Source organism: Nerophis ophidion, linkage group LG07, assembly GCF_033978795.1.
Source record: "Nerophis ophidion isolate RoL-2023_Sa linkage group LG07, RoL_Noph_v1.0, whole genome shotgun sequence".
Taxonomy (NCBI): domain Eukaryota; kingdom Metazoa; phylum Chordata; class Actinopteri; order Syngnathiformes; family Syngnathidae; genus Nerophis; species Nerophis ophidion.
The window spans coordinates 19,688,001-19,699,803 of NC_084617.1; the positions used below are offsets into that span (position 1 = coordinate 19,688,001).

Consider the following 11,803-nt stretch of genomic DNA (forward strand, 5'->3'; position numbering starts at 1 on the left):
ATTTTTAAGGTTGTATTTTTTCTCTAAAATTGTCTTTCTGAAAGTTGTAAGAAGCAAAGTAAAAAAGGAATTTATTTAAACAGGTGAAGACCAAGTCTTTAAAATATTTTCTAGGATTTTCACATTTTATTTGAGTTTTGTCTCTCTTAGAATTAAAAATGTCGAGCAAAGCGAGACCACCTTGCCTGTAAATAAATACAATTTAAAAAATAGAGGCAGCTCACTGGTACATGCTACTATTTGAGCTATTTTTAGAACACCCCAGCGGGCTACTCAACTGGTCATTACGGGCTACCTGGTGCCCGCGGGCCCCGCGTTGGTGACCCCTGATATAGACTAACAGGAAGTTGAGCAATAAGGAATAATGTCCGACAGCTGTGTGTTTCCCGCATTGCCACAAAGACCTTCACATCAAGTCCCACAGGACTGTTGCCGCCCCCAGAGGTGTTTGGGCACGGTGCCACTTTCATTCCACAGCAGCATCGATCACCAATAGGCTGCTTTCTCTTTTAGCTCTTCCATTCATCGAAGCTGAGGGTCACCATGCTGCTTTTTTTTCATCCCACCACTAAAGTACTTCCACTACCATTTCTGCCTGCTCTTCCACGTTCTCCAGGAAAGAACGACATCTTCGGCGAGTCCCTCAGCCTGTACGGGAGGCCCGGGAAATCCAGCGCTGACGTGCGGGCCCTGACCTACTGCGATCTTCACAAGATCTTCAAGGACGACCTGCTGGAGGTTCTGGATATGTATCCTGACTTTGCTGAAACCTTTTGGAACAACCTGGAGGTTACCTTTAACCTGACAGATGTGAGTGCCACTAGAGGGCAGCAGATGCTAAATAATATTTATGTAAATACACACTTTAGGCCTCAGCTATTATAGATGTGTTGGCAGCTTATGTAACAATGCACGTGACTATTAGTAAGAGTGCCACAAAGCATGCTGGGACCCAGGAAGTAGTCCCGGCCGACGCTCTAAATCAGAGTTCTTCAACTCCGAGGGCACAGGAGTGAAATTCAAGGCTCGGGGGCCAAATCTGACCTGCCATATAATTTAATGTGCTCACCGTATTATTTTAATGTGGCCCGCCACATAATTTTATCATGGATGACCACTTATTATTATTGTATTATTCCAATGTGGCACACTACATAATTCCAAGGTGGCCTTCCAGGTCATTTTATCGTGGCCCACCACATAATTTTATGTAATCCGCCATATCATGTTATTGTGGCCCGCCACTTAATTTTAAAGTGACCTGTCCCATTACTTTAACATGGCATGCCACGCCATTTAATGTCGTCCATCACTTCATTTTATTTTGGCCCGCCTACTTAATTTAATGTGGCACGCCACATAATTTTATTGTGGACAACCACTTATTATTAATGTAGCTCGTCCCATAATTTTAATGTGGCACTACACACCACATAATTCTAAGGTGGCCGTCCAGGTCATTTCATTGTGGCCCACCACATAATTTTATTTAGTCCGCCATATCATGTTATTGTGGCCCGCCACTTAATTTCAAAGTGACCTGTCCCATTACTTTAACATGGCATGCCACACCATTTAATGTGGTCTGTCACTTCATTTTATTGTGGCCCGCCTACTAATTTTAATTTGGCACACCACATCATTTTAGTGTTCTCTTAAGTTTAAATCAGCCCGTCCCATAATTTTAATGTGGCACGCCACATTGTTTTAGTTAGCCCTTCATGCCCTTTTATGTTGGCACGCTACATCATTTTATTGTGAAGCCCCACTTGATTTTATTGTAGACTGCCACTTAATACTCATTGGCCCGTCCCATAATTTTAAATGTGGCACGCTACATTATTTTCAACTGGCCTGAACATTATTTTAAAGTGGCCCACCACATAATTCGAATGTGCCGCGCTGCATAATTCTAATGTGGCCCTACACGTCATTTTATTTTATCTTATGTAGTCCGCCATATTATTTTATCGTGGCCCGCCACTTAATTTGAAATTGGCCTGCACATCACTTAATGTGGCACTCAACGTAATTTTTTTTGTGACCCGACCCGCCACTTAATTTTAATTCGGCTTGTCCCATCATTTTAATGTGGCACACCACATAATTTTATGTGGTCTACCATCTACCACATCATTAATGTGGTCTGCAAAAGGCTAAAAAAAAAATTTAAAAGCCCTTTCTGGCTAAATGTATTTTTTCCAACATTTATTTGTATATTTTTTTTTTAATCAACAGACTGCAGAAGGGTCGTGAAATGTTTGGTAGATTACACTTTTTAAAGTATATTTAGTGTATCCCCCCAATATTTTTTTCACAAATTAAAATGTGTTTTACTTCACATTAACATTGATCTAACACACTGTAGTCAAGTTTAGGACTGGCAGTGACATGGCCACCCTACTTACTTTATCTCGCAGCTTTGAAATAGGAACATGAACAAATAAAGTTAGTATTATTTTCGTGTTAGCGTTGAAGACAGCCAGCGATTAGTGCTTTCGTAGTGATTAGTGGCGTTATACTGTATTATTTACATAAATTAGTATTGCACAATAAGGAGGTACCTTTAGGACGAGCTTAATTTAAAACCCAAATTAAACAGGATATATAAGTAAGACATACTGTGCAACTATGGTTTGTATACTGAAAAAAGACAATATGCAGGGGCCATTTTGGTGTTTTTTTACTTTTCTAAAAAAATATTAAAAACTAACGTTTTTATGTATACATTTATGTGTGCTGTATGTTATAAAGTATATTCATTTTGGTTATCAGTTGCAACATTTCAGCTTTCTCATTACATAACATTTTTTTGCGCTTTGCTTTGTTTTATTGTTTTTTTAAAACATTTTTTTACTGTGTCAAAATGATCCTGGTTAACAAAACCCAAGCTGCAGGCCACACCTGAAGTAGGAGCTCTCCTCTCTATTATCCATCAGGTTGGTGGTCTTAGGGCTGGAAAACGCTGAAGACCCCTGCTCTGAATCCTCACCAACACATTAAACTCGACCCTTTTTGGCCTGACGAAACAATGCTAACCAGCGTTTCATATGTTTGAGCCAAGGTTGTGTGTTTTTTGAATCACTGAAGCTGTTATGTATCAGGCAGATCGAGTAAACCAGTCAACCCCGAGCAAGGACTCTGACTATGGCTGCAGGACGACGAGGCACCGCCGAGGCTCCCCGCGACGTCGCAACAGACCCGGTGAGGGATAACCCCACATTTCTTGAATGATCTCTCCTGCTAACATCTCATCTCCTAATTCCCGCTGCAGATGGCATGGACCGAGAGGACCCCTACCCGGACCAGGCGTGTCCCATGGCCAACCATCACCGAGGCTCCATGGCGGGACCGCGCTGGGACGAGCGGTGCAGCAGCGACAGTTTCTCTTCCGAGTCCAGCGACGAGGACATGAAACGGGTGAGACGCAGCAAAGGGGAGGTGTACACCTCTGGAGATGCCAGAGAGTACCCCCCGGCGGTTATCAACCTCCTGCCTCACAGCAGACCCTCAGCAGGCATGGGCAAGCCCGTAGACCTTGGAGGTCCGCCGTACTCAGGTGAGCAGTCAGCCACCATCTGTCCATTCTATGATCAGATAACCCGTCTATAAAAACCCTCATGTCAGTCACTTCCACAGCAGCAGTCCCTGTCAGTATGTCAGGACTCTACGGATACTGGCCAGACCGCAGAGCCAGTCAGTTCTCAGAGACCCAAAGGCGCTCATCGTCAGCCAGGAACACTTTCCATCCTCCTCCTTGTGCTGAGGATCGGCCAAGTGAGCTGCAATCCCGACTGGAGCTTCTACAATCGCAGTTAAATAGGTGAGATTGTTTAAATGTCAATATTTGAAAGAACACATATTTTTATTCAAAATGAGGGGGCACCCGGATTTGAACCGGGGACCTCTTGATCTGCAGTCAAATGCTCTACCACTGAGCTATACCCCCTTATGTTCTGAGCTTCTGTCCTATTCAGATTTATCCGAGCAGTACAAGGTAGTGAAAGGGTACATGTTTACAAATATATATGTATATACATGTATACGAGATCAAAACATACGAAAAGAAAGTAAAAACATGTGACGTCAATCGTGATCGTCACTGAAAATAGTTCTTATCGGTTTACGCGACAGTGACATCTAGTGGACTTTTGTGAAAAGTGTTCCATTTACAGGCTATAATTTTGTGCTGCTTGGAAACTTTCATTTCAATATGTCTTCTATTTTATGTTACTTCTTTTTGCTGTTCTATTTCTATAAATGACAGAAGAGAACATTTTACATTTAATACTCTGCAATTTGTAGCTTGAAGCTGACGTGGCGCAGTTGGGAGAGTGGCCGTGCCAGCAACCTGAGGGTTACTGGTTCTACCCCCACCTTCTACCAACCTCGTCACGTCCGTTGTGTCCTTGAGCAAGACACGTCACCCTTGCTCCTGGGTCGTAGTTAAGGCCTTGCATGGCAGCTCCCGCCATCAGTGTGAATGTGGAAATAGTGTCAAAGCGCTTTGAGTACTTTGAAGGTAGAAAAGCGCTGTACAAGTATAACCCATTCACCATTTTAATTATACAGTTCATATTTATATTTCCAACATTTCACCCTAAATACTTTAGAGCTGTTCATTTATTGTAAAAAAAAAAAAAATACACTGTTAGCATTATGTTGTGTATAACTATTAGGGGTGTGGGAAAAAATCGATTCGAATATGAATCGCGATTCTCACGTTGTGCGATTCAGAACCGATTCCCTTTTTTTTTTAAATCGATTGTGTTTTTTTTGTTTTTTATCAATCCAACAAAACAATACACTACAATACCATAACAATGCAATCCAATTCCAAAACCAAACCTGACCCAGCAACACTCAGAACTGCAATAAACAGAGCAATTGAGAGGAGACACAAACACGACACAGAACAAACCAAAAGTAGTGAAACAAAAATGAATATTATCAACAACAGTATCAATATTAGTTATAATTTCAGCATAGCAGTGATTAAAAATCCCTCATTGACATTATCATTAGACATTTATAAAATAAAATAAAAAAGAACAATAGTGTCACAGTGGCTTACACTTGCATCACATCTCATAAGCTTGACAACACACTGTGTCCAATGTTTTCACAAAGATAAAATAAGTCGTATTTTTGGTTCGTTTAATAGTTAGAACAAATTTACATTATTGCAATCAGTTGATAAAACATTGTCCTTTACAATTATAAAAGCTTTTTTTTTTTTAAATCTACTACTCTGCTAGCATGTCAGCAGACTGGAGTAGATCCTGCTGAAATCCTATGTATTGAATGAATACAAAACCGTTTTGAATCGGAAAAATATCGTTTTTGAATCGAGAATCACGTCGAATCGAAAAAAATCGGTATATAATCGAATCGCGACCCCAAGAATCGATATTGAATCGAATCGTGGGACACCCAAAGATTCGCAGCCCTAATAACTATCAACGCCACGTTCCAACATATCTTGCATCCCCAATTGTAGGCATGAATAAATTAATATACAATAATATCATGAGATCAATTAACTACTAGAAGTACTATGTTAACACTTGTCAAATATCCTCTATAGCAGTGGTCCTCAACCACTGGTCCGGAGACCTGTACTGGTCCGTGACGCATTGGCTACCAGGCCGCAGAGAAACATGAAATAATTTATTAACGACTGCATTTTCTCTGACTTAACTTTCGCCTGTGCCCCTAGAGTTAGACACACCAATAAGCTTGTTTATAGATGTACAATAAAACTCCTCATAGGAAGTTGCCATTTGTTATATATGTATTGTAACTTTGTGGCATGATGCAATACACATTAAAAAACATATCAAATACAAATGTGACAGATTGTAGCCAAAAGCTGATTTCCATCTGCAGTGCCCAGCAGGTTGATGTTAACCTGCTGCGGATCTCATTGCAAAGAAATAAGCCCAGGGCTCCCACTAATTTAGCGTTACAGTGAGTTGTATTTTTCGTGCACTTATTTTTGCTGTATTTATCTGGCACAAGTAGAAAGCCGGTCCCTGAAAATAATACCTACATTAAACCAGTCCGTGGTGCAAAAAAGGGTTAGGGACCATTGCTCTACAGGACAGGAACACACTTGCTCTGCTCTTGTTTCAACAAACCTCTTGCAGAAATACCAATCAAAGATAATTTATGTTATACCTACTGTAGCTATATCAGGGTTGTCCAAACTTTTTCCACATGAATGTATACGTTTTTTGAAGATGATGAAGGGGATCCAATGTCCGTCATTATACGTTAATCGATACATCTGAGCTTTGTGGTATAACAAATTAGTGTAATGTCTAATAATATTATGCATTTATAATTCATTCATTTTATCTTTACGATATGCCAAGAGCCAACAGAAAACCAGCTGCAGGCACAAAATGTCTCTCTTTGTACAACAATCAGCAACATCAGCGGTTCTCAACCTTTTTTCAGTGATGTGCCCCCTGGGAACATCTGTTTTGATTCAAGTACCCCCTATTCAGTGCAAAGCATTTTTGGAGATAAAGAAGTAAAATACAGCACTATGTCATCAGTTTCTGATTTATTCAATTGTATAACAGTGCAAAATATTGCTCATTTGTAGTGATCTTTCTTAAACTATTTAGAAAAGAAGATAGAAAAATAACTCAAAACTTGTTAAAAAATAAACAAGTGATTCAATTATAAATAAAGATTTCTACACATAGAAGTAATCATCAACTTAAAGTGCCCTCTTTGGGGATTGTAATAGAGATCCATCTGGATTCGTGAACTTAATTCTAAACATTTTTTCACAAAACAAGAATTCTTTATCATCAATATTTATGGAACATGTCCACAAACAATCTAGCTGTCAACACTGAATATTGCATTGTGGCATTTCTTTTCACGGTTTATGAACTTACATTCATATTTTGTTGAATTATTATTCCATAAATATATTTATAAATGTCATGCTTTCCCCTGACAGTTTGTCTATGTTTTAGTGTTTTCCTCTGCATTTGTCTGTTTCCTCTGTGTTTAGTATCTATCTATCTATTTAGTTCCTGTCTACTGCTCTTATTTTGTCAGCTTCCTGTCTTGTTCTCTGAGTGCTGTGTTCCTCCTCAGCTGCGGCTGATTGGCACCTGGCCACACCTGTTGCCAATCAGCCTGCTCCTATTTGTACCTCCTTTGTCTTGTGTCAGTTGCCGGATCATTGTGTTGTCATTTGTATTGTCGTTGCCTCATGTCACTCTTGTGTCTTTGCTACCTGTCGTGTCTGGCATCATTTCAGCTCTTACCTGTCGTGCTACATCTTGTCCTGGTCGTCGTAGCGGTAAGCTGTTTTTGTTGGCCATTAGCTATTTCCAGTTTTTCTGTTTGTTATCCTCTGGCTTCCATGCTAAAGTTCCTTTTTTTTTTCTAGCTCCCAGTGCTAGCTCTCTTAGTTTGTTATTCCGCCCACGTGCGTGCTTTTTGTTTGTTCTTGTGTAGTTTTAATTAAATCATGTTTTCTTGCTCAATGCCTGCCTCCTTCTCTGCATCTTGGGGTTCAACAACAAATACTTCTGATAATAAAGGATTTTTGAATTGTTGCTATTTTTAGAATATTTTTGAAAAATCTCTCGTACCCCTTGGCATACCTTCAAATACCCTCAGGGGTACGCGTACCCCTATTTGAGAACCACTGTGGTAGAGTATTAAAGTATGAAGTGAGTGGTAAAGTAATAGTGTCACATGACTGGTAGAGCATAAATTTCCGGTCCTTCATGTGATTGTGTGCTGCAGGCTGGAGAGCAGAATGACAGCAGACATCACCGTCATCCTGCAGCTGCTCCAAAGGCAGATGGCGCCCGTGCCCCCCGCCTACAGCGCCTTGTCACCTGGCCCTCATCCACCTCCTCATCCACCTCACCCTACCACCTTGTACGGCGGCGGCCCTCAGGCCATCCACGCCGTTCCTGCGATGCCGCCGGTCCAGATGGACAGCACCGCCTCGCTGATAGAGGTCAATTTTTGAACATCACATGATTCTTCGTCAAACTTCCTGCATGTCAAAGTTCCTTTCTTTCTTTCCTCTCAGAGTCCAGTGTCGGACTTCAAGCACAAGTCCAAGGACTCGCTGTCCAGCGGGATCCACGTTACGGTGGCCTCTGACGACACCATGTCAATGTCCCCCGAGGCGGAGCCTCCACGTCTGCCTTCAGTGGACCTCACACCTCCTCGGCTGGAGCCTACACCACTGCTGTGTGGCAGCCAGCGCTTCCCCTCCCTGCCCGAGCACCTGGAGACCTCCTCGCAGGTGCAGGAGATCCAGAGGCACGTCTCGGACCCTGTCCTGCCCGGCAGCTAGAACACCACCAGCAGGAGGTCTGGACTGTTGGACTTGTTCCTCACTCTTCCTCCTCATTCTCCTCCTCATCTTCCTGTCAAGGAGCATCCAGGCAGCAGTGAAAACACAAAAATATATATTTGTAAACGAAGAAAGTCACGAAATATTTTTTCAAAATAAGTCGTAATTACCAGGATAAATTTCAAATATTACAAGATACATTTTGGCAGGAAATAATTTGTTTGCGTGAAAAAGGTAAAAATGATTTGAGGATAAAGGTCATCATTTTAGGCAAAAAAGTTGTAATACCATATTTCTTTGAATTGCCGCAGGGGCGCTAATTAATTTAAAACCTCTTCTCACTCCTGCGCTTACCAAAGGCATGCGGTAAAAATAAGCATGCGCTAATTATTTTAAAACCTCTTCTCACTCCGGAACTTACCAAAGGCATGCAGTAAAAAATTGAGTGTGATGTATGCTTAGACCTTAAATACTACTGAATAGCTCTTAATCTTCTTCCCTTTATGCGATTTCAAATTACCGGTATTGAAATCAGCCTCCTCCATTTTGAAAATTATGACAGGGGAAGTGTTACTTGTGACGTCACAAGTTTGACCAGGCGGTAATACTAAGCATGCGCGAATTATTTTGGGAGGCGAATTTGACCCGGCAGTAATTCCAGGCAAGCGCATACTATATGCCCTGCGGCAATTCAAGGAAATACGGTATATGGAATGAAATCGTCAAAAAAAAAACATTAAAAATAGGTTGCAAATTTTGAAAGAGAGTTTAAAAAAAACAGATTTTTTTTTTTAGAAACACATATCCAGCAGTACAACATAAATATTAGCAGAAAAAAATATATTCATATGAAAAAGGTAAAAAAATATATATATTTTGAGGGTAAAGGTCATCATTTTTGGCAAAAAAAAATGTTATATCCCGAAATAATTTTGTCATGAAAAAAAGTTTTAAGAAATATTTAAATGCATTTGCAAGAAAGTACAAAACCAAACATAATTTTACAAAAAAAAAAACGTCCCCAGTAATTGAGATATTGCAAGTTGTATAATACATTTGTATGCAAAAAAAAGGTAATTGTAGGTTAGAAAGGATTACAAAGATTACATTTTCCTGAATAACATTGTAATATTACATAAATGTAAGCAAAACAAATATTTTAACATGAAAAATGTATAAATATTTTAAGGATAAAGGTCATCATTTTAGGCACAAAGTTGAAATATTACCAAATAAAGTTGTCAAGAAAAAGTTTTGGGGAAATAGATTGCAAGTTTTGAAAGAAACTACCAGAACAGTCATAATTTTACAAGAAAAAAAAAGGCATTTCCAGGAAGTTGAGATATTGCAAGACAAGGGACAAGCGGTAGAAAATGGATGGATGGAAGTTGTTTTTAATGCAAAATAAGTAATTGTAGGTGAAAAGATTAACTTTACCTGAATATGTTGATATATTGCAAGATAAACAAATAAATACATTTACAGGACACAATATTCAAGTCAATGTTTTTCTTCTAACTTGATCCATAATATTTTCCTATTTTCCTTTTCAATGCTGTTTGGCCTTTTTCCCCAACTTCCCTCTTAAGGACTCAGCAGCGCCCTCTGTGGCCGTTCTGCGCCACTGTCCCTGTTTTGACTAAGCGACGCAGCAGTGACCCCGCCTGGCCACTGTGCGCTATTGTTCCTCCTCTGACCGCATGTTGCACCAAAAGAGATTATTTTAAAGAAGACATTATTTTCAAGAAAAGATTATTCTAAGGGAGAAATGCTTGGCGGATGTGAGAGATGACAGAAAAGACACATTTTTTGCACATTTAAACGTCAAGCATAGAAAAATGTAATCTTTGTAGAGAAAAGTCACTTGTAGCCTAAAAAGTGTAAGAAAGGAGTGTGAAAAGTGTGAGTTTGCTGTTTTGGTGGAACACTGGAAGAGATTCATCAATTTTATCTCATCTTTCTGACCTCTTTCTCCACTTCACGTTTGGCTCATATTTCCATGGTGGCCCTTTTCTGGCTCTTATGTGTTCTGTTTTCATGAAGTGATGTTTGACAAAACTTATTTTGACTCACAGACTGTCGACGCTGTGGAACAACGCGTGGCGGTGATGGTCAAGTCTGTCCATCGATAGAAAGAAAGATGCTGTGTCCTTTCTAATAACTTTTTAAATACATTTGTAATCCCATGTCAAGCACAAAAACTCCTTCTGTTTTTTTTTTGTTTTGTTTTTTTTTAGATTAAAGACATAGACTTCAACTAGACTGACTTTATTTTGCTAATAATAACCATAAAAACATCAGTCAGGATAGAAGAAGGCTGTCGAATTCATTTTGTTTGAGGGCCACAATACAGTTATGGCTGCCTTCAGAGGGCCGCTTATAACAGTGAAAGAATTTATTATTATTACTCAATTGCCTTGTATTATTTTTATAACATATTACTACGCAATTGCCTTTGCATTTGATTATTCGATTTTTGTACATACAAATTGATGGATAACTTGTTTTGAAATCATAGTTCAAGGTGAAAAAGCAGCTATTTAAGTATTTACAAACAATTATAATACGGTCTAAAATAACTATGGGTGCGCCAAAAAAAAATTTATTCCAATCCGAATCAAGATTCTTATTCATCCCGCCTGATTATAAATCGATTCATAATTTTCAAAATTGGAAAAAGTATCGTAATTTTTTCTATAATAGTACTATAATTATATAATAATTCTCACAAAGATGTTTTTAGGTCATTTCCATGAAACCAGAAGGAGCTTTTCTAACCTGTAACCTGTTTTGAAAAAGGTTCATTATAATTATTATACCAATATATATATATATATATATATATATATATATGTGTGTGTGTGTGTGTGTGTGTGTGTGTGTGTGTGTGCGTGCGTGCGTATATATGTAGATGTATATATATATTTATATATATATATATATATGTGTGTATGTATATGTATATGCACGTGTATACATACACATACATATATATTTATACATATATCTATACACATACATATATACATTTGTGTATATATGTATATATACTGTATATATATATATCGACATTTCAGGCCTAAAGCTTTGACATACCTTCTCATTCAATGCATTTTCTTTATTTTCATGACTATTTACATTGTAGATTGTCACTGAAGGCATCAAAACTATGACACCTGGGAAGTGAAAACCATTTCAGGTGACGACCTCTTGAAGCTCATCGAGAGAATGCCAAGAGTGTGCAAAACAGTAATCAGAGCAAAGGGTGGCTATTTTGAAGAAACTAGAATATAAAACCTGTTCTCAGTTTTTTCACCTTTTTTTGCTAAGTACTTAACTCCACGACTCCATTCATAGTTCTGATGCTTTCAGTGACAATCCATCCATCCATCTATCTTCTACCACCTGTTCCTTACAATCTACAATGTAAATAGTCATGAAAATAAAGAAAACACAATA

At 39.0% G+C, this 11,803-nt stretch overlaps 1 protein-coding gene and 1 non-coding gene across 9 annotated transcripts in view; one reads left to right on the forward strand and one right to left on the reverse strand.

The window, feature by feature from the left end:
• Positions 1-10,601, forward strand: part of kcnh6a (potassium voltage-gated channel, subfamily H (eag-related), member 6a) — a 79,159-nt gene extending 68,558 nt beyond the window's left edge. For 3 of the 8 annotated variants that reach the window (XM_061905529.1, XM_061905533.1, XM_061905537.1), the window contains 6 exons: positions 617-810; positions 3,105-3,204; positions 3,275-3,559; positions 3,628-3,823; positions 7,780-7,999; positions 8,075-10,601. In XM_061905529.1, coding sequence (XP_061761513.1) covers positions 617-810; positions 3,105-3,204; positions 3,275-3,559; positions 3,628-3,823; positions 7,780-7,999; positions 8,075-8,344 — 1,265 coding nt within the window. In that variant the 3' untranslated portion in view covers positions 8,345-10,601. The remainder of the gene's footprint in view (positions 1-616; positions 811-3,104; positions 3,205-3,274; positions 3,560-3,627; positions 3,824-7,779; positions 8,000-8,074) is intronic. The other 5 variants (XM_061905531.1, XM_061905535.1, XM_061905532.1 and 2 more) reach the window with 3 other exon arrangements.
• On the reverse strand, positions 3,878-3,949 carry trnac-gca (transfer RNA cysteine (anticodon GCA)). Its single transcript has one exon. It is a non-coding gene; the product is annotated as a tRNA-Cys (tRNA).
• Positions 10,602-11,803: the final 1,202 nt, after the last annotated feature.